This window comes from Brachypodium distachyon, chromosome 3 (genome assembly GCF_000005505.3).
Source record: "Brachypodium distachyon strain Bd21 chromosome 3, Brachypodium_distachyon_v3.0, whole genome shotgun sequence".
NCBI lineage: Eukaryota > Viridiplantae > Streptophyta > Magnoliopsida > Poales > Poaceae > Brachypodium > Brachypodium distachyon.
The window spans coordinates 59,298,969-59,325,681 of record NC_016133.3 but is presented as its reverse complement, the minus strand read 5'-3'; the positions used below and the strand labels follow the sequence as shown (position 1 = coordinate 59,325,681).

The window sequence follows — 26,713 nt, the reverse complement described above, 5'->3', positions numbered from 1 at the left end:
TGACCCCAATGGTATGTTTTACTTAGTTTCTGTTTTTGCTTTGGCCGTCCTTCCTTTTTTGCTTTCTTTTCCTTTTCGGTTTTTGTCTGGCTTTTGTAACTGCTGCGCCATCTTGGTGTTTACTTCTAATACAAAATGACACACACTTAGGTGTGTGTTCGAGAAAAAAAAAACTCTCACAGTCATCGTGGATAATTCCAGTTTTATTCCAACTTTCCCAATCAATGGAACCACACAAGAAAAGAATTGGCAATACATTTCTCACTCCAACAACACAGTTCTGGTTTATGACGTTTGTCTTCACTTCAAGCTGTATCATTGGAGAAATTGGAGGCTGGGAGTACCGGTCCGAGTAAGTTTGATGCAATTCTGCACAAGAACAGCATGAATAAATATATGCCATTTGACATGATGCTTCTGATTGCTGTTTTGCAGGTTGCAGAGAGTTCTCACCTCTGAATCCTTGTCTGCGTCCTTCTGCAGCTCCCAAACAACAAACTGGTCAGTCAGTTGCTTCCCCGCTCTTTCCTTAGTAAATTTCGTAAGAGTGGGCACACTTGCCTTTCTTTTGGTCTTGGCACAATCCTACCAGGCATCGCACTTCCCACAGGTTGTGCAGGTTGTTCGCCCAGTTTTGGGACAGTCTTTACCTGAAAATAATAGTAATAGTGAGAATTGGTTTGGGTCAGGTAGTTTTGGTGTTGCAGCACTGAACCTCAACTCACCAGCTGCCTAAACTGAAGGTTGTAGAACATCTGCAGGTAGCACAGTTTGGCCTGTCTCTCTTCCTTGTTCAGAGTCCTCCAGAAGCCGTACATTGATCCCATGTTCAGAACTTTAGTTGCATAAATCTGCCATGTGTAACTACAATTGTAGACAAGGATGGTTTCATTAATTTAAGAACGAAAAAAATGCTATGTCCAGCTGTGCTTTTAGCATGTTTAAGTTTATTTAGATTTCTTGGATGAGGATTGTATTTATGGATATACTTTTTAGAAGAGAAGGGTGACATAAGTAACGATACCACTCATAGATGCGCTGGAGTCCAGCAGTGGACATTTTGTTCCAGCAGGTGGGGTCCTCCTTGCATTTCTGAAAGAAACCTGCAATCTTGTCACTTGCCTCCTTGCCATTGAGTGGATTGATATGGAAACCTGAGACCTCGTCGACAATGATTTCTGCAGGTCCTCCTTGATTTGTTGCGAAGGTTGGTAGCCCGCAGTTCATTGCCTCGATGACTGTTAATCCGAATGCTTCATAGAGTGCAGGCTGAAAGACGTGTAGTTCAGTCACATGGTCAGTGCTTAAGTTTCATATCTCAGGTACCAGGAACATAATCATATACGAGTTTTTTTTAAAGAGGCAAAAGCTTTTCCTATTTCATTGGTAAACCAGGATTATTTGAGGTTTTTATTTAACTCTTAAGTTGGCAGTGTACCTGAACAAAGGCTCCCCTGGTATCTGCAATGCAACGGTACAACTCGCCATTGCGAACACGTTCGGTCTGTGCTTTTATCCAACGGATCTGTCCCTTGAGCAGGTACTTGTTCATCAAGCTGTGCATCCTGTTAATCTCCTCGATCTCTTCTCTGTCCTTTGATTGTGAAGGTTCCAGGAGCCCCCCAACAATGACCAGGTTGACAAGCTCCCTGAGCTTCTTGTTCTGACCATACCATTCGACCAGCCCGGTAATGTTCTTCACCTTGTCGAGCCTTGCCATTGAGAAGATGATTGGCTTGTTCCTGTCTTCTAGGTACCCTCTGATTCAATCATATCACAGTTCAGAGTCATTAGCAATTAATATCGTCAAAAATGAAAATAAAATGGCCTCTTCCCAAGGCAAGCAAATATATACTTACATGTGCTCATCATTGTCCTCCTTGCTGTAGAGTAGCTCCTCAATTTGGGGGTGCAAGTCTGTCAGCCTCTTCTGCTTCTGTGTGAAGGGAAAGTAAACAGATTGATCGGCACCAGGGGCAGCAATGTTGAACTTGGGATCAAAGACGTTAATGCCCGTGGCGTAGCGACATAGCCCTGGCATTGTGAATGCATAGTGACTCTCATACTGGCCAGGCTTCTCTTTGCTGCAATTTTATGAGGGGATTTATTGGATCAGCTATGCAACATTGCCAAGACACAGGACTAGATGATTTTAGTTTCCAGAGGGTCTGACCTTCCGGCTATTTCTTGGTAGGTGCTAGCGACGACGAAGTCGCTAGTGTTCATGGTGATCATGTCGGCAGTGAATTGGCAGGAGAAATGATACTTCTGGTCCATTTCTCTCCACTTGACATCTGAATCCTCGTACTTTGTCTTCTCAAGAGCATGTGCGATTGTTCCCTGTTGGTTGATAAGACGATTTTTTTTTCATGTTGTGGTGTCAGATTTGTTTGGTGGCATAATAGAACATTTTTGCAGGGTTCTATTTTGATGGCTCATGTTCACCTGGGTGACTCCTAATTTGCTTGACATTAGGGATGCTACTAAATTTCCGTCAGTGTAATTGCCGATGACCAAGTCTGGTTTGCCCTCCAGTATTTCAAGAATCTTGACAGAAGAATCCTGAAACAACCACGATAAATGTTTGTTACTAGTGTTACATTCAGTTCACAGTGTGTTCCCATTCCTGACATACCTGGGCATATCTCTCCAGGTAAGGATAAATATCGAACCGGGAGACCCAGTGGCGAAGGTCTTTCCCATCATCACTCTTGAATGGCACGCGGACAATGCTTGAGTGCTTCGTGTGTTCGACCGGTTCAAGCTCTACATTGCACTTAGTACCCTTTGCTTCTGGTATGAGTCTTGTTAGCTGCAACATGATAAAATCAGATGCTCCCTCCCTGGAAGGTATGTGTCAATTAAGGTTGTGCTAGTGTCATGATGGCGATCGAAGCTTACCACGAGAATTTTTGGCGTAACATTTAGGCCCTGCTGCTTGATTCTTTGCAAGAGTTCCTCTTCAAGAGCTCTAACTTGGTCCAGGATGTAAACTACCTGTTAAGCAAAGATCATTTTCAAGCATGAGTCGATAGCTGTGTATTCAGGGTTATCTATATCAGCATGAGCTCATTCATGATCACCATACCTGACCACCAGTATCTGGCATCCCAAGGACCTTCTCTTGACCGAAGTAACCATGGATGGAGAAGATGACAATGTTGAATACTGATGGCACCCTATTGAAGAACTTCTCCATGTTGAAAGGATCTGGTGCTTGGAGCACTTCAGACAGGCAGTTCAGTGTTTCTCTGCATGTTTCAGCAGTGTCGCCCCATCCTTTCTCCAAACCCCACTCCTGAAACCTGCGATGGCCGGCGATCATAACAGGTATGTGTTATGTTAAGTTTTAACTACTGGCTTGGTTATAAATTAATTTGCCATTTCTTTTACTTCTGTTCAAACTTCTGGTATGGCGTGTTCCTCTGCAGGCCAGCGACAAAGACCTCCGCAAGAAGCAATGCTGTCTGAAGCTTGTTAACGGTGTCGAGGGTGTCACTGATCATCAGTTTCTGCATGACATTGAGGAAAGGCCGAGCACATTTTCAGTTAGGTACCTAGCACCGAGCATACTGAACCTGAATGATCAACCGATGATCTTACCTCGCCACGGTAGTTCAAGGTGAGCAGGTAGTCGAGCAATGGTTTCATGTCCTCCGGCTTGCCGCTCAGTTTCGAACACATGAACCTGGAAACAAATTGCATCCCGTTGCCAATGGACGATGGCAGCGTGAGACGAGGTGTCGAGAGATCTAGCGCGCCAAAATCGACTTCAAGCGAGTTGTCATCGCATGCCCTGAAGAGAATTACAATAGCAGGTAATTTAAGCCTGGGTCAGTATTTGACTATTTGCTCATCAGGCTGCATTGCCAGGTCCGTATCTGTATGTATTAGAATGTGGTACCACTTTTCATCAAAGAGGGTCTCTTTGCTCTTGAGGTAATCTGCCGGCGTGACCTGCTCGACGGAGAGGTCCGCGGAATGCACCTTGATGTACTCCCAGATGCCGGGGTTCATCCGGACAGCGAAGGAGACGAATGGGGGAAGCACGACGGCCTCCTGCGTGGAGCAGATGATGTAGCCGAGGAAGCCTTCTTCGAGCTTGGTCTTCTCAAGGTTGTCGTCCACCGACCTCTCCAGCTCCTCCATTAGCTGCTGGTTCTTCATAAGCCTCCTGCCCTTGGAGACATACCTGCAGAAAACGGCCATCAGATGGACCATGCATTGTTGATTATTATCATGAGAAAGAAATTAAGGAAGATCAACAAGGCGGTGAGATGAATTGGTTGTTTGTATTGTACCTCTGGAAGCATCCCTTCATTTGGTAGCGGGTTTGGCGCAGCGCCTCGGGCATCATGTTGGCGATGCTGTCGGACCTCTTGAGGCCGCCACCGGGCATGGAAGAGGAGGATGCCATGGTTGAGGTAAGATTATCAATGGAAACCTGGCTGGATGGTTTAGCCTTTGTGGTGGTTTTGTTTGTGTAATGTTCCTGAGGGTGGCAAATTTGTATAGGCAAGCAGGAAGATGGAGATGGAAGCAAGTTAGTTATGCTCCTCTTCCAATGAGGAAGAAGAAGAAGAAATTTGGGAGGGAGGCAAGAAAAGGTGCAGGAAAACATAGAATGGGATGGGAGGCAAGCAAGGCATTTTGATTTTGATTTTCTATCATCATGGTAAGAAAAATCAAATCGAATGAAATTATTATGTGCCTCTGTTTGTAAATTGCAAAAGCGAATTGCATGTCGAAAGCTGGAAGAAGGTTTGTTCCTTGTCAAATTTATGCCCCTATTTGGGTTTGCTTTGCCGTGGTGGCATAGATAACTAAGCATACCTAGCGTACTAGCCTATCCTAGCCCAGCCTTTTGGGTTTATCTTTACTAGTAGTACTTTATTAGCTTTATATACGTTTTCCATTCCATTCCACGGCACCCAAAAAGACTGTCAGTCTCAGTATTTATGTACTCATTCCTGCCTTGATCCAGGAGGAATAAAAGAGATTGGAAGGGACTGTAGTTCATTTTCCGCTCAAGAAAAATGTAAGAATTCAAATGAAATCTATGACGTTTCAATGATTTATTTTACCATTTTTTCAGTAGATAGTTATCATTTAATCAGCTGCAATAGTGTTTAACATAGTGAAAAAAATAAATTTGAAAGGGTTGACTGCCTGCAAGTGTGATTTTGCAACGCAAACACTAGGCTGGGCCTTTCTCTGTACGGCTCAAGAAAACACTGGCCCTTTTTATAGGCCACAGAAGACAAAGGAAGGCCCAAACAAGTCTAAATGGGCCCAGCAGGTCAGTTACAACCTTCTTCTTTCGTCTGGTTCCCCTTTCTTTCACTCAAAAGGAGCCGCAGCGAGCAGCGATTCAAAATCCAAAATCAGAACCCCTTCCTTCCTTCCTCGATCCTCGTCGGCGGCGAGCCACGGGATCCTCCATGGCGCCGGAGCACGATGCCCCTCCTGCAGCTCCTCCTCCATCTAGGCCCGCGCTCCCGGGCGGCGCCGACGAGTACGTGCGCGACTCCATCCACCACTCCCTCGGCCTCCCCGTCCCGGACCGCTCCCTCCGCCTCAAGCTCCTTGCCTCCGAGGACCTCCGCCGCCGCCTCCAGGACCACGTCTTCGCCCTCGAGGAGGAACTGCGCGCCGCCGCGCGCCGCATCGACCAGCTCAAGGTCCGGTTTCCTCCCCTTCCCTTTCCCCGCTTTGCCCTATCCATCCATTTCGGTTCCTGCCTAATTCATCGGAATGGCTGACCTAACGACGCGGTCCAATCCACGCGACCTCCGTTCCCGTCTCGCAGATGGAATCCGCTATGAACGCCGAGGGGATCCGCCGCTGCGTCGAGGAGAAGGAGGCCATCGCCGCCTCCTGCAACCAGCTCTCCGCCCAGTCCGCCAGGCTTGAGAAGGAGTGCACCCTCTACGAGCGGGATCTCGAGCGCGCCATGGAGTCCTGCGACGAGCTCGCTAGGGAGAACGAGGAGATTCGCGCCCGCCTCAACGACAACGCCCACGTCGGTTGCTCTTCTTTCGTCCTCTCTCTCTCAAGTTTTCCTTTCCGCACTTGATATCTTGTTGACCTTGATTGGCCCACACTACACTGCACTACCATTTGGGTTTGATTCCATTGGCGTAATTGAACTTGTATTTGCCACGACCAGGAGTACTGTTGGTTACTCTTATCCAAAAAAAAAGTACTGTTGGTTACTGAACTGAAGCTTTACCACAATGAAATGAACTGATATCGTACAAGAGTTATACTAGTGCTTGTGACTACAGGGTCTTCCTTACCACCAATTCTGCAAAGCATATGTCCCACAGTGGAATATTAATGTGATGTAGCAACCTTCAGAATTTTCGATTTCCATATGTTTGTGTTCCAAATTACTTCTACATGGACTCTCTACCAGGACATACACTTTTTTTAACCTAGGTTCAGCTGCTCTCATAACCTAACTGATCCGTCTTTTATTCTTGAGTTTCGGGTGTTGTTGTTAGTCCCAGCAAGGTAATTAACCAATGTGCTTTAAGCAAATGAAGAGGTACGCATTGCCACCTATCTCTGGCCTGGAATCCCAAATCATTTCTTATCTGTATTTTTTTTTACAAAATCCTGGTGGCACAAAGTTTGTTTTTCTGTGTATGGTGAAAAGGTGTAGTTTAATATTGATCCAGATTTTATACAATGAAACCTCTAAAACCACACAACTTGCAATCTACTTTTAATTTTTTTTATGCTTGCTTCTTACCAAAAGGATAGGTGCACATATTATTTGATTTCATGGTTGAAGAATTCTATTATCCACAGTTTTAGTCTGCAAATTGAATTTGATTGGTTGTGTTACAGGGTATGGTTTTGGTTTGATCTGAGATCTATACGCCCTGACCAGATGATTTGGTGTTAAGAGTAAAAGGGACTGAATTCCATAAAATTTATTTTCATAATCTCACTACTGTTGGCATCTTGATGTTTATACAGAACATCTAGCATGGTCATTAGTCTGTCTAGTTTCTCAAGGCCCAAATGCCACTGTACACTAGAGTGCATTAGTGCTTCTGGCATCCAAAGGGCTGCTCATAAACATGAGGAGTCTACTGTTGGGTGCCACTGTACTTTAGGAGCATCAGAGCATTGCCGCTCTTCACCATCCTCACATCCATAGCGTCAGTACTAGATCAACAATCAGTGGATATTCTGTTGCTATCAGCCTTCTTTCTCCTGGTCTGCTTACCCTAGTTCATAGATACAAGCTCGTGTGTGAGTAATGGCAAAATAGCAAGTACTGATTCTGTCGTTGTCTGCCTATTAATGCGTTCTGTTTAACTGATCCTCCAGCAATCATCTTACCGTTGTTTTTCTCCATATGCAGCTTACAGCACTAAATGATGAAGTGCAAGCTCTGCAGAAGGACAAGGAGAACCTGAAGGCCAATCTCAACAAAGCAGAGGATGAGGTAAGATATTAAAGCACTCACTCCCTTGCAGCTATATTTTCTACCCTCAACTTATTGTCTTGTCAGTGATTATCAATCAATTTGTGGATTTCGACTGTGGTTCTGATGGTTAGAAGTTTCCCGCGTGTTTCTTTCAAGGTTAAGCTTCTATTTGAGGAAAACAGAATGCTCGATGAAGCAAACAAAAGGCTTTTGAGTATGTTGGAGAAAGAGCGGCATCATCGATCTGAAAGAAAGAATTCTGCAAGCAACTCCACCAAGGTGAAATACCAACTATAAGGCAGCTGTCAAGTATTAGTTTTACTGGTTTAGTATATGCCAAGTAGAATTGTTGGTAGAAACTATGACCACCCTCTTTTTTTAATATGTTGATTAGAAGGTTGTTACGATGCAATAATGTTTTTCTCTCCTTGCAGCAGAAGCGCAAATCGTCAAGTTTGAAGGACACAAGCCCAGTCAGCCTGGCTATCGATTTTAACAGTGCAGATGCATCAAGGCAGCCGTTGTCACCCTTGCCCCCAAACTCTCCAGACTTCAGGGTGCACAAGAAATGAAGCCGAACGTTCTGAAACTTACTTTGAATGGCTTGAACATCCATCCATCCATCCTCTGGCATCATGAGGGTTTCAGCGTGCTGCTTACCTGATCCTACTAACTTGTTGGGTTCTTGTTGGTAGAACCTAAATCATCTAGCCTTGTTTTTTTTTTCTTTTTCTCCTTTTGGTAGCTGTGATGATCCTCTGATCAGAAACTTATCTTACTTTCCGGAAGGTGGCCTGTCGAGCTCACCGCTTGCTTCATGCCTGTGGTAATGTGTAAGAGATTATTATGGAAGCAGTAATTCGATCCTAATCGTGGTTAGTTTGTTGTGTCTGTTCATCATTTCTGTGTTTCTTCAGCTGCCTACTCCTTGGCCATGTCAGTAGTCATATTTTGCGGGTGACAAAAAGAGGAACACATGTTATTTGCATGCATGTCCATTTTATGAATTATTACTGGTGGTGGGACTGATGAAAGGTACGCAGCAGTACCAGTAGATGTTCCACGCTACACAGGTGAGGTGGCAAGAAGAAGACTGGGAGGGTAAAAGTGCAAGGTGAAAGAGATTAACTGCAATGTCAACAGATTTTTAATGGCTGAGAAATGCTCCACTTTTTCTTGTGCTCCGCGGTTAGACTGGAATGACCTATGGCACTAAAAAGGAAATGCTTACACTGAGACAGTAGATAGGACGCAAGAGGTGGGGAGGAACGCCGTTCCATGTCTTCCTTCTCGTCCGGCAGCAGCAGCGGCATCACCGATGATTGTTCCGTCGAGTCACCGTGGCTGTCAGCTGAGCCGGCAAAGCTCCAACGAGCAAATGTATGATATGTCTAGCCTCATGGACCAAATTGCCTCTGCCTCCTCTCGAGGTAAACCGTTGTCATTTTTGTCGTCGTATTGCATGATCAGATCATGGATTGAGGATTTCATTTCCAGGAGGGGTCTGTCGAGGTTCTACGATGGCAAGAAGAAGCGGCTGCACGACTCCAGTAACCTGTCCAGGGCCAAAGAAGTAAGATGAGGCCCCCCATTCAAGATCACCAAGCATTTTTTTGAGATGAAGATCACCAAGCTTGATCGAATCCATGGTGTGTTGAGGAGCCGACAGAGCAATCCTGATGGTGTGAATTAGTGCTGCTTGTTTGTGAATGTACCAATAAGAGATTCTTTGAATAAATATTGGAGGATGCCAATAAGAGCAACGGTGCAATCATGGGATTAGCAGGAGCGCGAATCTTGGAACAGATCCAAGGGCTCTAGCCTCCCCAAAATCCCATCACTGAAGTAAGAAGAGACACTCTGCTCGTTCTATCTTCTTCTTCGAGCCCAGGGGAAGGAGCCTAGGGTTAGGGTTTAGCCATGGATGCCGCCGCCGCGGCGCAGAAGCGCAAGCGACCGGAGCAGGACGACGAGCAGCCGGCCGACGGGCTGGACGTGCTCGACCTCCGGGCCGCCAAGCGCCTGCTGCTCGGCTTCGAGCGCCGCCTCCGGGACAACCTCGAGGCGCGCATGAAGCACCCCGACGACCCGTCCCGCTTCGCCGACTCCGAGCTGGCGCTCCACGCCGAGACCGACCGCCTCCGCCTCCTCGCCGGCGCGCCCGAGCTCTTCCCCGACCTCGTCCCGCTCGGCCTCGCATCGTCGCTCTCCTCCCTCCTCACCCACGACAACGCCGACCTCGCCGCCGCCGCCGCGTCCCTCCTCGCCGACCTCACCGACTCCGACGACCCCTCCGACCTCGCCGGGGTCCAGTCCCTCGCCGACGCCCTCGTCGACGCCAACGCACTCGACCTCCTCGTCCATAACCTCTCCCGCCTCTCCGAGACCGACCCCGACGAGGCCGAGGCCGTCCACCACTCCCTCGCCGTCCTCGAGAACCTCATCGACCTCCGCCCCCACCTCGCCGACCTCGTCTGCGACCGCACCAAGATCCTCCGGTGGCTCCTCGCGCGCCTCAAGGCCCGCGACTTCGAGGCCAACAAGCAGTACGCCTCCGAGATCCTCGCCATCCTCCTACAGAACAGTCCTGCCAACCAGAAGCGCCTCGGCCAGATGAACGGGGTCGACGGCCTGCTGCAGGCCGTTGCCATGTACAAGTCCAGGGACCCCAAGACCACCGACGAGGAGGAGATGCTTGAGAACCTGTTCGACTGCCTCTGCTGCGTGCTCATGCCGATGGAGAACAAGGAGAGGTTTGTCAAGGCGGAGGGCGTGGAGCTCATGATCATCATCATGAAGCAGAAGAAGTCGGCCTACAGCTCCGCTATCCGGACACTGGATTTTGCAATGACGAGGTTCCCGCCTGCTTGCGAGCGCTTTGTTGATGTGCTTGGCCTTAAGACTGCTTTTGCGGCTTTCATGGGTAAGGCAAGTGACAACTGTTCCCACCCTTTGTTCCATCTTCTAATATTTCAAATGTTTGAGTATCGATCAATGGTGTGATTCAGCAGAGTGGTTCATGATTCAATGGAAAATACAAGGTTGTAGAAATAGATATGAGAATTGACTGATAAGCTCGTATGTGATGTTGTAGTTTCTCTGTTTCGAGTATACTTTAACTCAAGCTGATCTTGACTAAAAAACAACTTTGCTCCATTTTTGTTGTTAATTTTTTCCTTACGACTCTTCTCTGAGATACTCGAAAGCATATTAAAGTTCACTGTGATATGGTTTTCAGATTCCTGTGAACAAGAAAAACAAAAGTGAGAGTTATCAGGAGGAGCTAGAAGAGCGCATCATTTCACTAATTTCGTCATTGTTTGGTAAGCAGGCAAGTCTATTCTGATATCAGTAATATGTTGTTGTTTTGGATTGTATATGAACCTGCAACAGAGGATTGCTTATGAGTTTTCTGAACTATTTTCCTAGAGGTTACTGAGTATGCAGTGCAACCTTGTCTTCCCCAGACACTTCTATTGTTTTGAAAAAAAATGCTTTAATATATTACTGATTAATTTTAAACTCTGGCATGTGTGAATTTGATATCTACACTCCTGAGATCCTATGTAAATCATGTAATACCACTGAGAAGACTACGGTTGCACTTCAAGATTCAATGTTTTTTCCATATTGTTTACTATCATTTCAATCTTCACAACACCATCGGAAGTCTACAATTCTTTGTCCCCGAAATACTGAAACAAAACATGTTAGTAATAAAAAGTCATGACATTGCTATCTTCTTCTTTTTCTATGGATTTCCTGATGGTTGATTTGATTGCACTTCTGTTAGGTGGCATTACAAAAGGTTCACGAAGGAACAGGTTACTAGGAAAGTTTGTTGAGAATGAATGCGAAAAGATAGACCGTCTGATGGAGCTGTACACACGGTATATCCAGTTTCAAGACCAGCAAGGGAACTGCTTGCATTTTCATGTTATTCTGCTAATTGCATTATCTGCTTATACCATGCAGGTATTCAGACAGAGTGAAAGCTGAGATGGAAAGGTTTGAAAGTCTTGATTTGGAAGATTTAGAGGTGCCTTTTCTATCTGGTGACTTTCATGTCAATTTGAACAAACAATTTTTGAAAGTACATGTCGCTATTCTCTCAGATGGATGATGACGAAAGATACAACCGGAAACTTGAGGCTGGGCTTTACACGCTTCAGGTATTATCATAATGACATGAAATTGCTGTATCTGATGTTTTCAGCTTATCCTTGTTGACTTTGTGTTCACTCCACCAAAGTGACTGAAATAATAATAAAGTGTTTTTATGTTTCAGTTAGTCGCGCTTATTCTTGGTCATGTCTGGCACTCTGGGTAAGTAAAGCTTCAGCCTTTGTTTCACTGGCTAGTGCTTCTTGTTGCAACAGAAGCAGGAGGTTGCAGTGCAGTGTTGATATGTCCTCCCTGCCACTCATTTTCAGGAATTCACTGATGAGGACACGAATAGAGTTGCTTCTTAGACAAAACAAGCTGACAAAGGATGATGTTAAGGATATACTTCAGGCATGTCATTCCTTTTCTTTTCTTTAAGCAGTTGCTCCTCATGTTAAATTTGTGATGCGATTTAGTGTGGCTGGTTGGTGTTACGCCGGTTTCTGTCTTGAATGCTAGAGGATGTATTCTTGATGTAGTATTTGCTGTTTACTAGCTTAATTGTGTTTGATTTGAATGCAGGAGTACCATGACAACATTGGTGACTTGGATGGACCTGAAGAGAAGGAAAGAGCGCAAGGGCGTACCAAGGAAATCATAGCTGCCTTGTGAGATGTAAATCAAAATCTTGTTCCTGTAAAACCTTGAGAATATCTCCATAGGAAGGCGATAGGAGGCTATCATGATCGATCTGTAATTCATTTGAGCATTCTTCTGTACAACTAGCTGCTGTATCGGCATGCCAGCTTCCGATACTTGTTGATGTTGTGTCGGTCCACATGTGGAAAAGCTTTTTTATTGTTCTCAGATAATTAATTAATCTAAGGATATTTGTTGGCATCTTACCCCACGCTAGAAAGTTTAGCACTCTCCAGCTCAAAAAAAAAATGTTTAACACTCTTAAAATTGGGTGCGATGTGGCAAATTTCCCCCCTAAGAAAACATAAGGAATTTAGTCTTTCTATGACAGAAATGTTGTTCAAAAAAATCTCTGATTTTAGCCCTGATGAATTGAAGTGAAAAAGAAGAAGAAACTCTTGAAGATATCAGCTTTGGTAACGCTTTCTTGTTTTGAGAGAGGAGAAGAGAAATCAGAAAGCCGCAGCTCGGAAGCAAAGCAGGAGAGGAGAGGATGGACGTCTTGTATTATCCGGTCGCTGTTCGCTGCCGCTGCCCACTCCTCCCCCACCGCCGCACGCCGACGACCCTCCTCCACCGCCGCCCCCTCCAGCTCCAGCTCCAACCACCCACGTCCTCAGCTCGACCACGGGGGCACCGGCGCCACGCCATCGACCCGGACGACGACGACGGCTTCCTCACCCTCGACCTCGCCGACTTCCAGGAAGAAGACCCCGACGAAGACGAGGAGGGCTCGCCGTGGGAGGGCGCGCTGGTGTACCGCCGCGACGCCGCCGCGCTCCACCTGGAGTACGCCACCACGCTGGAGCGCCTGGGCCTCGCCGACCTCTCCTCCCCACACTCCCGGGCGCGCGCCGCCGCCATGGGCATCCTCCTCTCCGCCGGAGACCAGGACGGCACCACGCCCGTGCTCGTCTCCCTCGACGTCGCCCGCCGCCGGGGACGCCTCCGCCTCGATGGCATCGTCCGCACCGTCATCACCCTCGGCTGCTACAGGCAGGCCCCTCCCAATTCTGTCATATCCTTCCTACTGTTTGTTTGCATGTAGTATCATGGACAGAAATTGCAGAGCAAAGTGTTTAACAACCACCAATAAACCATTGCCCCAATATGGGGACGAATTTTAGAGGCAACTAACTGACAGTCCTGCTACTGCTGCCTTAATTGCCCTGCACCCTACTGCCCTACTGAAGAAAATTTAGATACCGCTGCAGTTTCAGTATGGATTTTTCTCAAAATTTCACTTGACAGACCCTCCCCGGTTTGGCCATTGGCAAACAGCCAACTCTAGTACATTACGTTACAATTCCTCTGTTACAACTAGCTAGTACAAAGGTTCATAGAAATGTCTCTGAAGTTATTTTTCACTTGGCTTATCTGAAACCCCAAGTGATTTAGCTATATCTGACTTGGCTTATCTGTGGTAGTACAACTTTAGCAAGGCCATTTCTTATATGTGCTTCCTTTCCAGGTGTGCTGAGCCGGCTCCGGAAGCGGTATTTGCGAATTTCTCCCTCTTACTGATGGAAGATCCGGTAGAGGAGCCTGATGTGGTTGACCTCGGCACCATGTATGAAGAAGACGAGACCAAATCCTATTCGTTTACAGGCAGCCAAGACGAAGACGATGAGGACATAGACTGGGATGACCGCCTGCATTTCCCGGCTGGCAACAAGGAGATTGACATCTCCAAGCACATCCGGGACATCATCCACCTAGAGATCACGCTGGATGCCCTGTGCGACACGACTTGCAAAGGTTTTTGCCTCGCCTGTGGCGCGAACCTCAACACAAGCAGCTGTAGCTGCGGCACAGACAAGCCGCAGCAGGCCAAGGATGCGAAACGGCCAGGATCTCTCAAAGACATGTTGAAGCCAATGCAAAGAAGGTGATGATGATGCAAGCGGCGCATGGGGTTATCTCATAGGATAAAAACGAACTTGGGAGTCCAGTGAAAATGTATTGTGTAACGAGAGAAGTGGTCGCAACACTCGCATAATTTGAAATACTAACAGACCTGGTTTTTTGTTTCAGTTTATCTGTGTTGTGTGCTTCTCCAAAGTAATCGTGATATCTGCTACTGTACATTTGTTGCTGCATTGGCATTGCAAATTTGCTAGTCGTGGTGGCCAGCGGCAAGCCACATGTCTGTGATGGTAGAAAGAAGAGACCAAGCAACAGTGACTTCCATCTTGCAGAAACCAAGATCGCACATGCAACAACTCATGCCAGCATTCCTTTGTGCAAATACAGCGGTATCCTTTGCAACCGAATTGCCTTCTTCTTCATCTTCAACACCCATCCGAGACCGAGTAGCCACCACAGAAACCAGCAGTTGCCCTCCTGATTCCACAGAAACAACACGCCTCGAAAGCTCGACCAGACCGTTTTTTGCATCCACGGGAACTTTCCCATCTCGGCAAGAACAGCATCGACGCTTGTTTCATGCTGGCGGTGCAGCAGGTAACATGGAGTCCTCCAAGAAGATGGCATGGCCCTTCTTCTTCTTCTTTTTCTTCTTCTTCCTTTTCTTCTTCTTCTTCTTCTTTTTCTTCTTCTTGTTGTTGATCAACGAGTCGGACAGTGACGGTTGCCTCGATCGACGGCTTGAGTGGTGCGTATCCAAGCTGGAGCGAGCAGCAGTTGCCAGGGTCACACTGAGAGAGCACCTCTTCAGACTGATACGCTTGGTGGAACTGCCAGATTCTGAAAGCCAAGAGCTCATCCTGTTCAGGCTCTGTTTTGCTCTTCACTTTGAGCTGAACTTCGAAGGAGACGGGATCGATCAGCAAAATGGCTCGAGACGGACCAGTTAACAGCAAGCATGGGTTCTCCTGGGTGAGGGTTTGGCAGTGATCCCTTGTGCGTCTGAAGAGGAAGTTGCGATTGTTGTCCATGGAGTCCCTGCTGGCGACGAAGCCATGGACGTGCAATGGCCACTCGAGGCCGCCTCTGTCGATGTCGGCGACTCGGATGTAGAAGATCTGCAGAGTGCAATCAGGGACGGCGTACCATGGGATGGGTCCAAACGTGTGGCGCATGGGACCAAGAGAAGCTGCATCAGCAAGGAGCTAGGTTGTTAATTGAGTGAAGGAAAGGACAAGATTTGGGCGGGTAATTGTTTGAAGTTTGAACAAGAAAGACTTACTTTCGTCTTCAAAGGAACCGAAGTGGTCGGAGAAGAGGCAGTCCCAGAGATCACGGTAGTCGACAATCTCGTCTTCCTCGTTAGGCTCCTCGTCATTCAGAGGCTCAGCCACATACACATAGCGTGGACGCTGCTGCTGCTTGTTCCTGTCGCTATCCGACAACGGCGGCGGCTTCTTCTTCCTCGCAGCTTTCCTCTTCGCCGACCCCGACAACCGGCCGGTGATCCTTGTGTCCGCCATCTCCAAACCCAGGGTGATCATCTCGATATTATCCATGGCCGCCGTCCGCTCTCGCTCTCTCCTCGATTCGGTTCGACGGAAAGGATAATGCGAGAGAGACCTAGTTAGTTTTCCTCCCAAGTCTCTGCTCTGCTCTGTTTCCAATTTCCCCTCCTTTCCTCTGTTTATATAGACTCCATCCAGACTCCTTCTATTTTTTTTCCCCCTGTTAACACGAACGACAAGTCTATTCCGAGTCCAACTCGATTTGACCTCGGCTCGGCAGCGTGTATGAACAAGACAGAACAGGAGCAAATTAATCCCCTTGGTTTACGGGTGGCCAAGACGACGCGAACCTCAAGCAGAGAAGCCGCATGAAGCAGGCCAAGGATGCGAAACGGCCTCCACGTCCTCGCTCGCCGGTGCCGCCATTCCCAGCTCTCACGGTAGGGTTCGACTTTATCGTACTACCGGGCATAGTTACACGCGCGTATACCTGGGCATGGGTAGCCCGGCCTGAAGCCCTGTGGCTTCACTTTTCTGCCCAGAGCCCGGCCCGAAAGTCCGAAATGCTTAAAATGAGTGTTTTTAGGAAAAATAGGTATAAAAATACATTTATTTATTCTGAAAATAATTATTTTAATACTTAAAAAGCCTTTTTTTCAGGCTTCGGGCCGGGCTCGAGCTTCAGGTTTGACCGTCAGGCTTTTATGAAGCCCGGCCCAAACCCGGCCCGGCCCGGGGTTTGCCTAGGTATACTCTCGTGTACGTTTCACACAAATTTGGGAGAATATAGCGCAATTGGGAGAATGTAGAATGTAGTATATTGAGTAGTATGTAGAACATAGAAAAAGGTAGAATATGCAGTTTTTTAACATACTCTATTGTATGCACAAATATGAAGACATTTGTAAAACATAGTAAAAACTACGGGCCAACTTGCAATTTTTTCATGGAGTTCGTTTTGAAGTATCTCATAAATAGCATATGAATTTATTAAAAATGATAAAGTAGAAATGGTAGAATATTCAATATGGGAATAACTACACCGGGTTTCATATATAGTTAAAAGAACACATACAACCAGCACAACGGGGGGGGGGGGGGTGTGGGGGGGTGCATAAAGGAAAAAACTCAGGGCACCGAGGCACTAGAGACGAGCCAAGCCCTAAGCGCCTGCCCTGGCGCCCTCCTTAAATCTACAGCTTTGAGACCTGAGACTTTGAACTTTAAGAGCCAAGCCTGAACAGTGGGGGTGACATTGTTGAAGATGAGCTCGTTTTTGCATTTCCAAAGCTCCCAAGAAGCGGACAAGAAGATTTTTTTATGCACATCCCTTGGCAAGCAGTTCTTAGAGTGTTGAAGATAAGCCAGGAGGGGGGGATCAGGGCCTAAACCAGCCCAGTTAACACCAATCTTGTGCCAACAATCCTTACTGAAGTCACAACCAAAGAAGAGGTGATCTCTGGTTTCTCTAATATTTCTGTCACAGCAGTCACAGCAAGGATCCCATCTCTGTTGCAATGTCGACGATCCATCAAATCTGGTATTCACACCAATCTTGTGCATGGTTACTTGAACAGCAGATGATTTTGGTGTCTGGAAATTAAAGTTGCAGATCACAATATCATGTTGATAATGAGAAAAGACTTTGTTTATTAGTATGAGGATGTTCTATTTTGTGAAAAGCTAGCATGCAGATTGACATATGTCATATGGGGAGCCTTAGGCATGGTAGCTGCATACACTCGGCGCCAGATTGCCCTCTTAAAGCACTGTGTAGCCATCTGTGCTGCACGAAAGCAAGCTGCTATTTCTTTTCTGGCTCAATTTTGACATATGTTCTGAAGGTGCTCTGGAGCTAGCATCGTCTGGTATTGGTGTGGCGATTTTTAATATTCTGTCCAAGATTTTCAACATTCCGTTGTTGAGCATCGCGTAGCAAGTATTCTGAACTGATTCAGGTAACAGGATCATCTGGTAAATAGCAATTGAGTTTGTGCGCAGTTTGCTTATGCAGGCAATAGAACTTGACTTTCTGATGACATCTCACTAAATTGGAGCTACCATCTGTCTCATCGGCTTTGATCTTAGCTGCTGGTATTGGTATAATCGAAGCATTGGCATTGTTCCTAGGATCAGGATTGTTTCTTAAACTAATGGGCGTGTCACATGTATGTTTATATGATGACGTCTGTTATCATCTTTGAGTTTTTCTTTTTAGGGAGTATCATCTTTGAGTTTTTCTTTTTAGGGAGTACTATTTTTCATTCCCCTCTTTTATGAGTGGACAATGGATCTTTAACTGGATTCAAGACTATTCAATGCATTAATTTCCACCTGTGCCTGTTACCAGGATTTCTCAGTTTAGTTCTTACACAGGCCTCTCCAATGCATAAATCTGCACAACTCTTTCTTTCGCTGAGAGCCTTGGGAGCACCTGCAAATGTAATTATGCTAGCAATGCAGGGTATCTTTCGTGGATTCAAGGATACCAAGACTCCCGTAATATATATAGGTAACTACAAACAAATACTGGCCTGGTTCTTCACTAGTTGTGACTTGTGAGTGTAAATTATCTTTTGATGCAGATGATGGTGTACTGTCCTTGCAGTGATACACAAGTACTAACTTTTTTGTATACATTGACTCTTTCATGCCAAAGCTAGTGGATAGTTAATCATTCACGCTTGGCAAGCAACTTTCATTTGATTTGTGACGTTGCAGACAGTTATCAGATGTCAAATATCTCCCTTCTTTCAACCTGATGATTCTGTTATCATTTTCTTTAAAACATCTGTAGGTTCGGGGAATCTTTCAGCCGTAGTCCTTCTTCCTTTACTTATATATGGTTTCCAGCTTGGCATAACTGGAGCCGCAATTTCTACAGTTGCATCCCAGTAAGTTCTCCATTGATGCCTAGCTCGATGTAATCTGTGCACAGTAACAACCACGAAAGACGTCAAGAGGAGTACTTCATATGAATACTTTTTTTTTTGCGAAGAACTTCATATGAATACTTGACCACCCGTGAGGGCCAAATGAGCAGACACGTTGCCGACGACCTGATCCAGAGTTTCTATCCCCAGGGCGGCTTTGAGCCTCAGCTCCGTCCTACTTGGCATTATTCTCCACTTTGGCATTTCCGCTCTATGTCCTTCTTGAAGCGTGTCGCTTCGGTGATTTTAACAACCAGAACTGACATTCACGGCGCTGGTGGCTGGGACTGGGTACGGCCAGCATCCAAAAGCATGCGCTCTCTCTTTCCGGTTTTTGTCTCCAACATCATTTTTTCAAGGAACCTATATATGTGTGTGTGTGTGTGTGTGTGTGTGTCGAGTTGGTTACGACCCGACTGAAGAAAATGATTCCTTACAGAAACCATAAACCATTCACTTGAGGAAGCAGAAATCAAGACAAATGATTCCTTACTTGTATTGCATCTGCACTACGGACGGAGCCTTGTACGCCACTAGCCTATCTTTTCCTACACATGCAATTCTAATGTTCACCGCCCAACGGCACATTCACATATATGCACAACAACTGAATTCCAGATCACGCTTGTTCCCAATTTGTTTGTGGTACAACATCACACAGCCAATTCATCATGCAAGTTTTAGTAAGGGAGAGGCCGGAATAAGGCAAACAAAATCATTATTTCTTACAAATCACTTAGATTCCTGAGACTAGCTAAGGCTTCCCTTACATTTCTTAAGGTTTTATCCCCTTTTTCACTTTCCACGACCATTCATCTCAGCCTCCCAGAACCAACTCCTTGAACCGAGTTATGCAATCCATCGCCCGCTTGAATTCACCACTCTCGAGAGCAAAGCTGAACCTGCAGTAGTCCGGTATTCCAGTCCATGTGCTGCTGCTTATACACAATCCAGTGGATCTAAGAACGGCTTCCCTGATGTTGCAGCCATCGAGCTCGCCTTCGAAACCGTTGACCCTGAATAATTTGCCAATGTAGGCTGTTGGTTTTGCCAGCATCAAGATACCACCATGACAGCCGACCACATCCCAGCCGCAGCTCTCAAGTGTCTGTTCATCGCAGAGAAGGAAACAAGACAGAGAAGAAAACAAGAGGAAAGTTGTCAAACGTGACTGGCCAACTTCACAATGTTCAATTCAAAGTCAACATAGCTCTGCAAAAGCATGTCTAGCTAGTTGCAGTTTTATCAAAATAAATAAATAAATAAATAATGAAATGCTACCACGGATTCACCAAATTTCTGGATGCACTGATTGCCAACAAGAAGTCAAGTTACTTAGATTAGACTAAGGCCTTGTTTGGTTGGGCTTAAAACTGCTTTTTGACTTTTGGCTTATAAGCCACAAAAATACCTAAATAGTTGCTTTTGACTTTGGCTTTTTGCTTATACCATCATCTAACAATATCAAGTCAAATGTCAAAAACCAAAGCTGAAAGCACCTAATTTGGTGCTTTTGTGGCTTATAAGCCAAAAGTCAGAAAGCAGTTTTAAGTCCAACCAAACAGGGCCTAAGGCTCTGCCAACCTTTCTCCACAAACTGAGTTTGGAAGGGAACGCAACTCGTAAAATGGAATTAAACTGAAGATCAAGTGGTTGGCACGATTCTTCACTGTCTCCTTTTGCTCCACAATGAGATTAATGAAACGCTGATCCCACCCGTGCTTGAGACTCAACAGTTTTCTGAAAGTGTACTTCAATGTGCTATGTGGTTGATTCAAGGTTGGGAAACTATATTCAACCAAGGACCGTCTATACAAAATCAGAAACCCAAGGTTATGCCCAGCCATGGTCAGCTCAAGGGACAGATCTCCGAGCAGATAAAAAGGGAACCAGTTATGAATATAAATTGCACCATCAAGACATCCTTCTAAATCCCAACGAGTCCAGCCATCGGTTTGGAATTCAAGACCAGAGAAGGAGGTATCTATCACTACCGTAGCTGCATTTCTAGCACAGATATAAAGCAGCTGGTATATCTCTTCGTGACTGTACAGGAAACCAGAAGGGTTGATTGTGGGGCCAGAAATATACACCCAAGGATAAATTACGCCGTCATTCTCACATGCGTTATCAAGTGTATCGTGTAGAACCCATGAGTCAATCTTAAAGCCTGAACTTAATGAAGGTGTTTACGTTCAGAAACTTTGCTGCCGAGACATAATGCCCGTTGGCGCCCATGAGGAAAAAGAAGGTGCCTTGTTCTTGTTTGCAGCAATGAACAAGCTTGTTGAAGAGTGCCAGACTCGTATTGGCATATGCAATTTCAGAACAAGAATTTTCTGGGTAACCATACTTATCCTTCACCAGCCGCTGAATGCTGGAACAAACATCGGTTTCAGAATCCATGATGTTCTGCCTAACAAAGCTTTCAAAAATGGAGGCCTTCACTGCAGAAGGTACTGGCAAGAAGCTGCGATCTAAATCCATATGAATGACACAAGATTCTTTGGAATCGGAAATGAAAAATTCAGCTTCTTTTCTGGTAGATATAGCTGAATTAGAGAATCCAATAATCCCCTGAGGCAGCACTACTGCAGGTTGTCTCTGAAAAAAGAGCAAGGAAAAATTAGAATTCAACGAACCAAGACAAACATTAAGGCCACAAAATACTCCACAGGCCCCACTTTTTCTGAGAGTAGTATTCCATAGGTCCCTGGCCACAGTATTATTTTTACTCAGAATTAGACATAAGATGAAAACACAATGAAACATCCTAGTATTAAATTTAGCTGTTCATGTCAGTAGGTTTTATCCAACTAAGGAGGATCTACTCCAAAAAATTTAAAAACAAGAAGTAGCTGACTCAGACTGACGATGAGGGAAATATCAACTAAGAAAAAGGCCATTAGACATCAGAGGTCATCGTGAGGATGAGTGAGGTGGGTAATTGGAGACCGCGTTCTGTTTACCTCTCGCTGTGCATGCGGCTCACAAATTCGAAAGGCTAACAGATCACGGAAAAGACAGCCATAATACTGCTGGTTGATCACAGAAGTATGCCCTTCCAATAGTTCAATAGTTTGTGACAATGCCTCACAGAAAGCTGCCTCTTCAGAAATGACGACAGCAACTTCCAGATCAGAATAACCTGCAAGATTAAGCAAATGGGAACATTTACGACTTGTTTCTAAAGTAAGGATACATAAAGGTTGGATAAAGTTCCCGGCTGATCGATATAACATGGCACTGCAAGTCCACTTAATGGCACCTGATTCTTCAGAAAACCGCACAGTATAGTTGCATGCGAAGGTAGGGTGTTTCCAGCAAGATATCGCAATACACTATTAGAGCTTGGCAGAGGAGACAACTCCAGATGTTCGGAAATATCCAAGAATAACCGGGAACCAACATCTTTAGTTACGCCTAGCAAGTTCACAAAAGCAGCACTGCTGATAGCGTCAAATTGATCCATGCCAGTAACAACAATCTGAGGCCTCAGTTTCCTGATAAACTCAATCAGCAAATCAGATTTGCGTGGTGCTTCAATAACAGTCAGTGTTTTCAGCTTCGGTGCAATCTGCTCTTCCCTGAAGAAAAAAGAAGGAAGCAGTAGCATCAACATTCTTGTCACCATCATTTTTCTTCACAGAAAATAGCATCATTTTTCTTCACGGAGAATAGCATCATTTTTCTTCACGGAAAAGACCAGCATTTTTCTTCACGGAAAAAAGATATGTGCTTCCCAAATAAGTGTTTTCTAAAACGCACAAGCTTCAGATGCATGCCTGTGCAAACTGCAAAGTACCTCAATGGTTGAAGATGTTAACCATTGCTTGGGCAAGTGTCCGGTCAGGTGTTCATCAACAATTGCAAGCGCCGGCGAGAACAACTGAAGAGCATTTTCTATTGCCGCAGCACGAGAAGGGAATACAACGACATTCTGGTGCACCAGAAAAGAAAAATCAGTACCATATGAAGCATAAGATAGATGCACCGAGTAGGTCGATTATACGAATTTCTAGTATAAACGGACATAATTATAAAGGGAAAAGAACGAAGTATTACATCAGGATTTAATGGGATATGGTGGTAGCCCTTCATAAATCCAGTAACAAGATTCCGGAAGTCTAAACATCCAGCTGGAGGCACACAAGGACTGGACTTGTTCTCTTTCAAAAAGCTACCTAGGCATGCTAGGAAGGTAAGTTTTTCATCAGCAACCCAAAGGACAAATCGAGGGAGCTGCTGACTTCTGGGAATCCATCTTTAAGAAAGTCAAATATTTTCTTCACCTGAAAATTCTCCAAATTAATAAACTTTCAGTCCTTACGTATTCGTTTGACAAATCTAAAGAGAACATACACGAACCTGGTCGGGCTGGCGAGGATGACAGCTATACAAAGATAAAGCATGTGAAACGCGGCCACCAGATTTCATGTATGCACATGCTGTGCGTGCAGAGACAGGTTGGTCCCCACCAAGATCCACAAAAATTCAAATCAATGTGGGCTATTTTTCTCGATTTCAAGTAAAGCTGAAATGTCCGTGTCAGCAGCCTGCAAAGAACCCACCTAGTTGGTAATGATGCCACAGAAAAATGCCATCGTAAACTAAATTATAAAACGAAATGCGGTGGTGCAACTTGAAGTTCATATTGTTGACCAAATCAGGACATGCTGGCATGGAGAAGATTTCCAGGTAAATCAACACCTGGTCTGTCATAGCATTCCTACCTGCATGGTTCTTGATTGCCAGAGCTTACTGATGCGAAATCCACGGCGTAAAAATAGGCGTTCACATAAAACTTGACCTGGCAGGCCTTCCATGTTGAATATCATGATACCCGTAGGCTTTATGAGAGCTATCCCTTCTTCAACTGCCCGAGCAATCAACCCAAGGCCAAATTGGTCCTCAACAAAACCCTGGATGCAGTAAGATATGCAATAAGTTTAAAACAGACAAAAAACAAGGAAATTGGAATAGCACAATCAGCAAACAAGACAGATTAAGTTGAGTCAAAGTGTCAAACTATGTATCAAAAGCATCAAAACCTCTGTATCTAAACAGACCAAAAATGAACATTATTACTACTAATAAATAATAATACCATACTCCAGCAGTCCTTTGTTATATGAAAGAGTGGAGAACTAATCACATTTGTCGAGGCGCTAGTACCTCACACGTATTTTTTTTTATTAATCACACACTTTTCGTTATGCGATAGCTGGAACTTGAGGTTAGGAAATTTCACATATGGATCACTAGTCAAACAATTAATCTTAGTATCCAGCATTTAGCCTGGTTGTCTGCAAATATAGAACCCCGGAGTTAAATTGATTATAGTGGTTGAACCAAGTTATCAGTACATAACATACGTCATTTACAAACATGCACACATACCACGAAATTGCATACGTTCCAAACACACTTTTTAATCTGGTTATTAATCAGGTTATTAACAAAATGTTTCCACAAGATAAAAAAACGTAGCTGCAGTAAGGAACGGTGTAGAAATTCATTAGTATCAGGTAAACTGAATGGGTCAAGTTAATGCATGTCAGTACAATTTCATGAAGTGATGTACACATAGAAGATTTTTCTCACCTGATCTGATACTCTTACTCAAGCTAGAGAAATAGCGAAGACCATTAGTATTAGGTAAACTGAATGGCTTAACTTCTAGTGTTCAACGCATGTCAATACATTTTCGTGAATTGATGAACACATACAAGATGTATCTTAACTGACCTGAAAAGCACAGTAGTTGCACATGGAGTACAAGAACTCCTCACTTGAATTGTGAATTATAATCTTTGGCACCACCTCTGGATTGGGGTTATGAACCTGAAAAGCAGATAAAGTGTTTTTCTTCAGTTCTGGTCTACCATAATTTCCTTTCACCAAACATGTGACCATACCTGTGGTACGCATCCAACAATGCAATCAAGTTCTATCTTGCTGTCTCTACAGGAAGAAAGAAGATCCGATTCATGGAATTCAATTCTATCAAGCAATGTTTTCCCCTCCCCATCGTAGATTGGGAGACCATCATCATCTAGTGCGTTCAAGTAAAGGTTTATCCGCGCAATCTTGATAGCTCTTGGATTGATATCCAGACCATAGACCTTCAAAGAAACAAACAACGATCAGCTTGGTTTTCTGAGAAAATCCTAAGAATAAATGGCTGGACTGTTAAGCTATTGTCGATGACAGAAAACTAATTTGATTCAATGACAATTGGCCCAAATACTAATCAAGTGATTGTCCCTCTCTTTTTTTTTGGTCATAATTGAAAGAAAGGTTTTTATCAGTTTTGTCACTATGACCAAACGAAATATCAAGAAAAAACACTTGACTAAGCGAATCCTCAACCATGTTACTGCTCCGTTAGTGGATTTATCAATTTTGCCATTCCGTTCATCTCAAATCAAGTCAAAGGCGTTTGACTGTTGAATTTGATCTGATGAGACCAAAGTGCCCCTGAGCTTTGCTGGAAGAATTTTATCAGTTTTACCACAATCAATTTGATCTGACGAGAAGTGATACCAACCTTCAAAGGAGACCACTTTTGTGCAAGTGCAATGGATATCCATCCATTGCCACATCCCAGCTGTGCTACTGTCTTGTCCCTGAAAATGGTATCTGGTTGCCGACTGAGGCCCTCGTAGAACGTGACGGACCAAGGAATGAGAATGCCAGGTATCTCCATCATTGTTAGCTTCTTTCTTGGGTGAAATCCTAGAAGCAGTTGAAAAATCAAGCCATGAGAAGCAAATAAAAGACGGTATCAAACTATGGAACTGTTTACCATTGTGTCAACAAAGACAGCACAGCAGTTAATATTTTTTATACAAACAAACAAAAATAAATTAAGCCCCGGAAAAATCTGTAGGAAATCGAGGAGTGAGTAAGGGAGGAACGGTGATAGGTCTGGAGATTACCTTGTAGGTGCGGGTCGAGAATGTCGTCGTGGATGCGGAAGCACTCCTGTCCGGCGGCGGACGGCGCCGTGCTGCGGCGCGGGAGGCGGGGGCGTCGAGGCGCTCGAGCACGGCCTCGGCGGCGCCATCCGCGGATGCTGCGCACGACGCCAGGAAGGCCTCCACGTCCTCGCTCGCCGGCGCCGCCATTCCCAGCTCTCGAGGGAGGGTTTCGAGTCAGCGAGACAAGAAAACAGATGGTTGAGCCGGACCATAAGTTAAAACCCAAATAGAAATAAGTTCATTTTAACTTTTGAAACCAGGCAACCGAGCCCCGTCTCCCTTGTATCTGGCTGTTTTGCTGTGTTAAAAATGGGTTTGACCCGTTGACTGCCGCGCTGGCACAAGTCATCCATGTATCCTCCTCCCCGAGGCTAACTCCTCTCTTATTCTCAGCACGTGGGCGGCATCGGCACCGGAGATGCCATCGTCCAAGCCGACCTCGCGCTCCCTTCCTTCGGCGGCGGCTCCTAGGACTTCCCCTCCCTTTCCGCCGACCTGACCTCGCTCCTCCTCCACCACACGCCTCCCTCTTCCTCCCAAGCCGCCGTCTTCTCCTCCTCGTCCTCCAAATCGTCGTCGTCTTCGTATTCCCGGTAGTCATTGTCATCCTCGGCATTGGCTGTGCGTCGGCTACCTCTCGGCCTGTGCGTCTCTGCTCCGGCCAAGAAGGCTTGCTTCAGGTTCTTCACCTCTCCGAGCAACCTGAAGGTGGTCATGGCGAGCGAGGGCTTTGTGCACCTCAGGAACAGATGCCCTTGTGTTCTAGAGGAGCTGGTGGCGAAGCTTGCACCATGACAAATTCTAGCTGAAAGTAGCATAATCTAGAGATCCATTTATCTGAATTCTATGCCCTGCTATTCCTATCTTCTCATTTCTGAAGTGACCATGCAAGTAGCACTAATAGTATGTTTAAGAACTTTTGGTTAAATAAATTCTACAATTAGTTTCCTGCATACTTTTGAAATTATATAAGAACAAACTTTATAGTTCTCGACAAGGACATTCAAAGAAACTGACAGAAGCTATTGATCATTTACATGGCTGTTTCCAAGTTCTGGCAATTAGGGAAAATATTTTATAAACAGATCAGATTTCCTACACCTGTGCGCAGCGCACCCTGAGCTGCCGGCTGCTGCTGGGTGGCCGTGCGTCCGTGCCCTCTCGACCTGTGCGTCT

General features: G+C 45.3%; 4 protein-coding genes, 1 long non-coding RNA gene, 1 other non-coding gene and 1 pseudogene across 7 annotated transcripts; 4 read left to right on the top strand and 3 right to left on the bottom strand.

Annotated features, from left to right (window-relative positions):
* Positions 1 to 157: 157 nt before the first annotated feature.
* On the bottom strand, positions 158 to 4,764 carry LOC100821418 (sucrose synthase 7). The gene is made up of 16 exons (XM_003573122.4): positions 4,302 to 4,764; positions 3,905 to 4,192; positions 3,604 to 3,796; positions 3,394 to 3,512; positions 3,089 to 3,305; positions 2,902 to 2,997; positions 2,636 to 2,812; positions 2,446 to 2,562; positions 2,174 to 2,340; positions 1,860 to 2,084; positions 1,439 to 1,760; positions 1,025 to 1,269; positions 726 to 864; positions 562 to 650; positions 454 to 477; positions 158 to 369 (listed from the first exon to the last, which is right to left on the bottom strand). The coding sequence occupies exons 1-16, from the start codon at positions 4,619 to 4,621 to the stop codon at positions 306 to 308; spliced, it is 2,802 nt and encodes a 933-aa protein (XP_003573170.2). The 5' UTR covers positions 4,622 to 4,764; the 3' UTR covers positions 158 to 305.
* On the top strand, positions 2,298 to 3,610 carry LOC106866430. Its single transcript, XR_002965124.1, has 4 exons — positions 2,298 to 2,582; positions 2,654 to 2,850; positions 2,929 to 3,330; positions 3,432 to 3,610. It is a non-coding gene; the product is annotated as an uncharacterized LOC106866430 (long non-coding RNA).
* A 427-nt stretch (positions 4,765 to 5,191) lies between the features above and the next one.
* LOC100821120 (paramyosin) lies at positions 5,192 to 8,336 on the top strand. Of its 2 annotated transcripts, none has more exons than XM_010237890.3 (5): positions 5,192 to 5,681; positions 5,810 to 6,022; positions 7,379 to 7,462; positions 7,601 to 7,723; positions 7,882 to 8,336. In XM_010237890.3, the coding sequence occupies exons 1-5, from the start codon at positions 5,442 to 5,444 to the stop codon at positions 8,014 to 8,016; spliced, it is 795 nt and encodes a 264-aa protein (XP_010236192.1). In that variant the 5' UTR covers positions 5,192 to 5,441; the 3' UTR covers positions 8,017 to 8,336. The 2 variants fall into 2 exon arrangements, with proteins under 2 accessions (XP_010236192.1, XP_003573169.1); XM_003573121.4 differs by having other exon boundaries at positions 5,321 to 5,681; positions 7,879 to 8,336.
* A 968-nt stretch (positions 8,337 to 9,304) lies between these two features.
* LOC100832043 (beta-catenin-like protein 1) lies at positions 9,305 to 12,453 on the top strand. Its single transcript, XM_003570680.4, has 8 exons — positions 9,305 to 10,372; positions 10,683 to 10,767; positions 11,238 to 11,334; positions 11,420 to 11,483; positions 11,560 to 11,616; positions 11,733 to 11,770; positions 11,878 to 11,959; positions 12,131 to 12,453. The coding sequence occupies exons 1-8, from the start codon at positions 9,365 to 9,367 to the stop codon at positions 12,218 to 12,220; spliced, it is 1,521 nt and encodes a 506-aa protein (XP_003570728.1). The 5' UTR covers positions 9,305 to 9,364; the 3' UTR covers positions 12,221 to 12,453.
* Positions 12,454 to 12,668: 215 nt separating this feature from the next.
* LOC100846933 (large ribosomal RNA subunit accumulation protein YCED homolog 1, chloroplastic) lies at positions 12,669 to 14,300 on the top strand. Its single transcript, XM_003573120.4, has 2 exons — positions 12,669 to 13,243; positions 13,719 to 14,300. Exons 1-2 carry the CDS (start codon positions 12,741 to 12,743, stop codon positions 14,137 to 14,139), a joined length of 924 nt encoding a protein of 307 aa, XP_003573168.1. The 5' UTR covers positions 12,669 to 12,740; the 3' UTR covers positions 14,140 to 14,300.
* On the bottom strand, positions 14,272 to 15,781 carry LOC100846623. Its single transcript, XR_002965123.1, has 2 exons — positions 15,396 to 15,781; positions 14,272 to 15,302 (listed from the first exon to the last, which is right to left on the bottom strand). It is a non-coding gene; the product is annotated as an uncharacterized LOC100846623 (transcript).
* Positions 15,782 to 19,141: 3,360 nt separating this feature from the next.
* On the bottom strand, positions 19,142 to 25,723 carry LOC100831739 (annotated as a pseudogene).
* Positions 25,724 to 26,713: the final 990 nt, after the last annotated feature.

Bases quoted from the DNA above. Each gene is read 5' to 3' on its own strand.
- LOC100821418 (XM_003573122.4), bottom strand. From the start codon at position 4,621: ATGTTTTCCTGCACCTTTTCTTGCCTCCCTCCCAAATTTCTTCTTCTT. The intron at 3,513-3,603 runs GTAAGATCATCG...AATGTCATGCAG, and splicing joins CCTTGAACTACCGTGGCGAG to AAACTGATGATCAGTGACAC. The intron at 370-453 runs GTGAGAACTCTC...GTTCTTGTGCAG, and splicing joins ACGCAGACAAGGATTCAGAG to AATTGCATCAAACTTACTCG.
- LOC100846933 (XM_003573120.4), top strand. From the start codon at position 12,741: ATGGACGTCTTGTATTATCCGGTCGCTGTTCGCTGCCGCTGCCCACTC. The intron at 13,244-13,718 runs GCAGGCCCCTCC...CTTCCTTTCCAG, and splicing joins ATCACCCTCGGCTGCTACAG to GTGTGCTGAGCCGGCTCCGG.
- LOC100832043 (XM_003570680.4), top strand. From the start codon at position 9,365: ATGGATGCCGCCGCCGCGGCGCAGAAGCGCAAGCGACCGGAGCAGGAC. The intron at 10,768-11,237 runs GTAAGCAGGCAA...CACTTCTGTTAG, and splicing joins ACTAATTTCGTCATTGTTTG to GTGGCATTACAAAAGGTTCA. The intron at 11,335-11,419 runs GTATATCCAGTT...TATACCATGCAG, and splicing joins CTGATGGAGCTGTACACACG to GTATTCAGACAGAGTGAAAG.
- LOC100821120 (XM_003573121.4), top strand. From the start codon at position 5,442: ATGGCGCCGGAGCACGATGCCCCTCCTGCAGCTCCTCCTCCATCTAGG. The intron at 6,023-7,378 runs GTCGGTTGCTCT...CTCCATATGCAG, and splicing joins GCCTCAACGACAACGCCCAC to CTTACAGCACTAAATGATGA. The intron at 7,724-7,878 runs GTGAAATACCAA...CTCTCCTTGCAG, and splicing joins CTGCAAGCAACTCCACCAAG to CAGAAGCGCAAATCGTCAAG.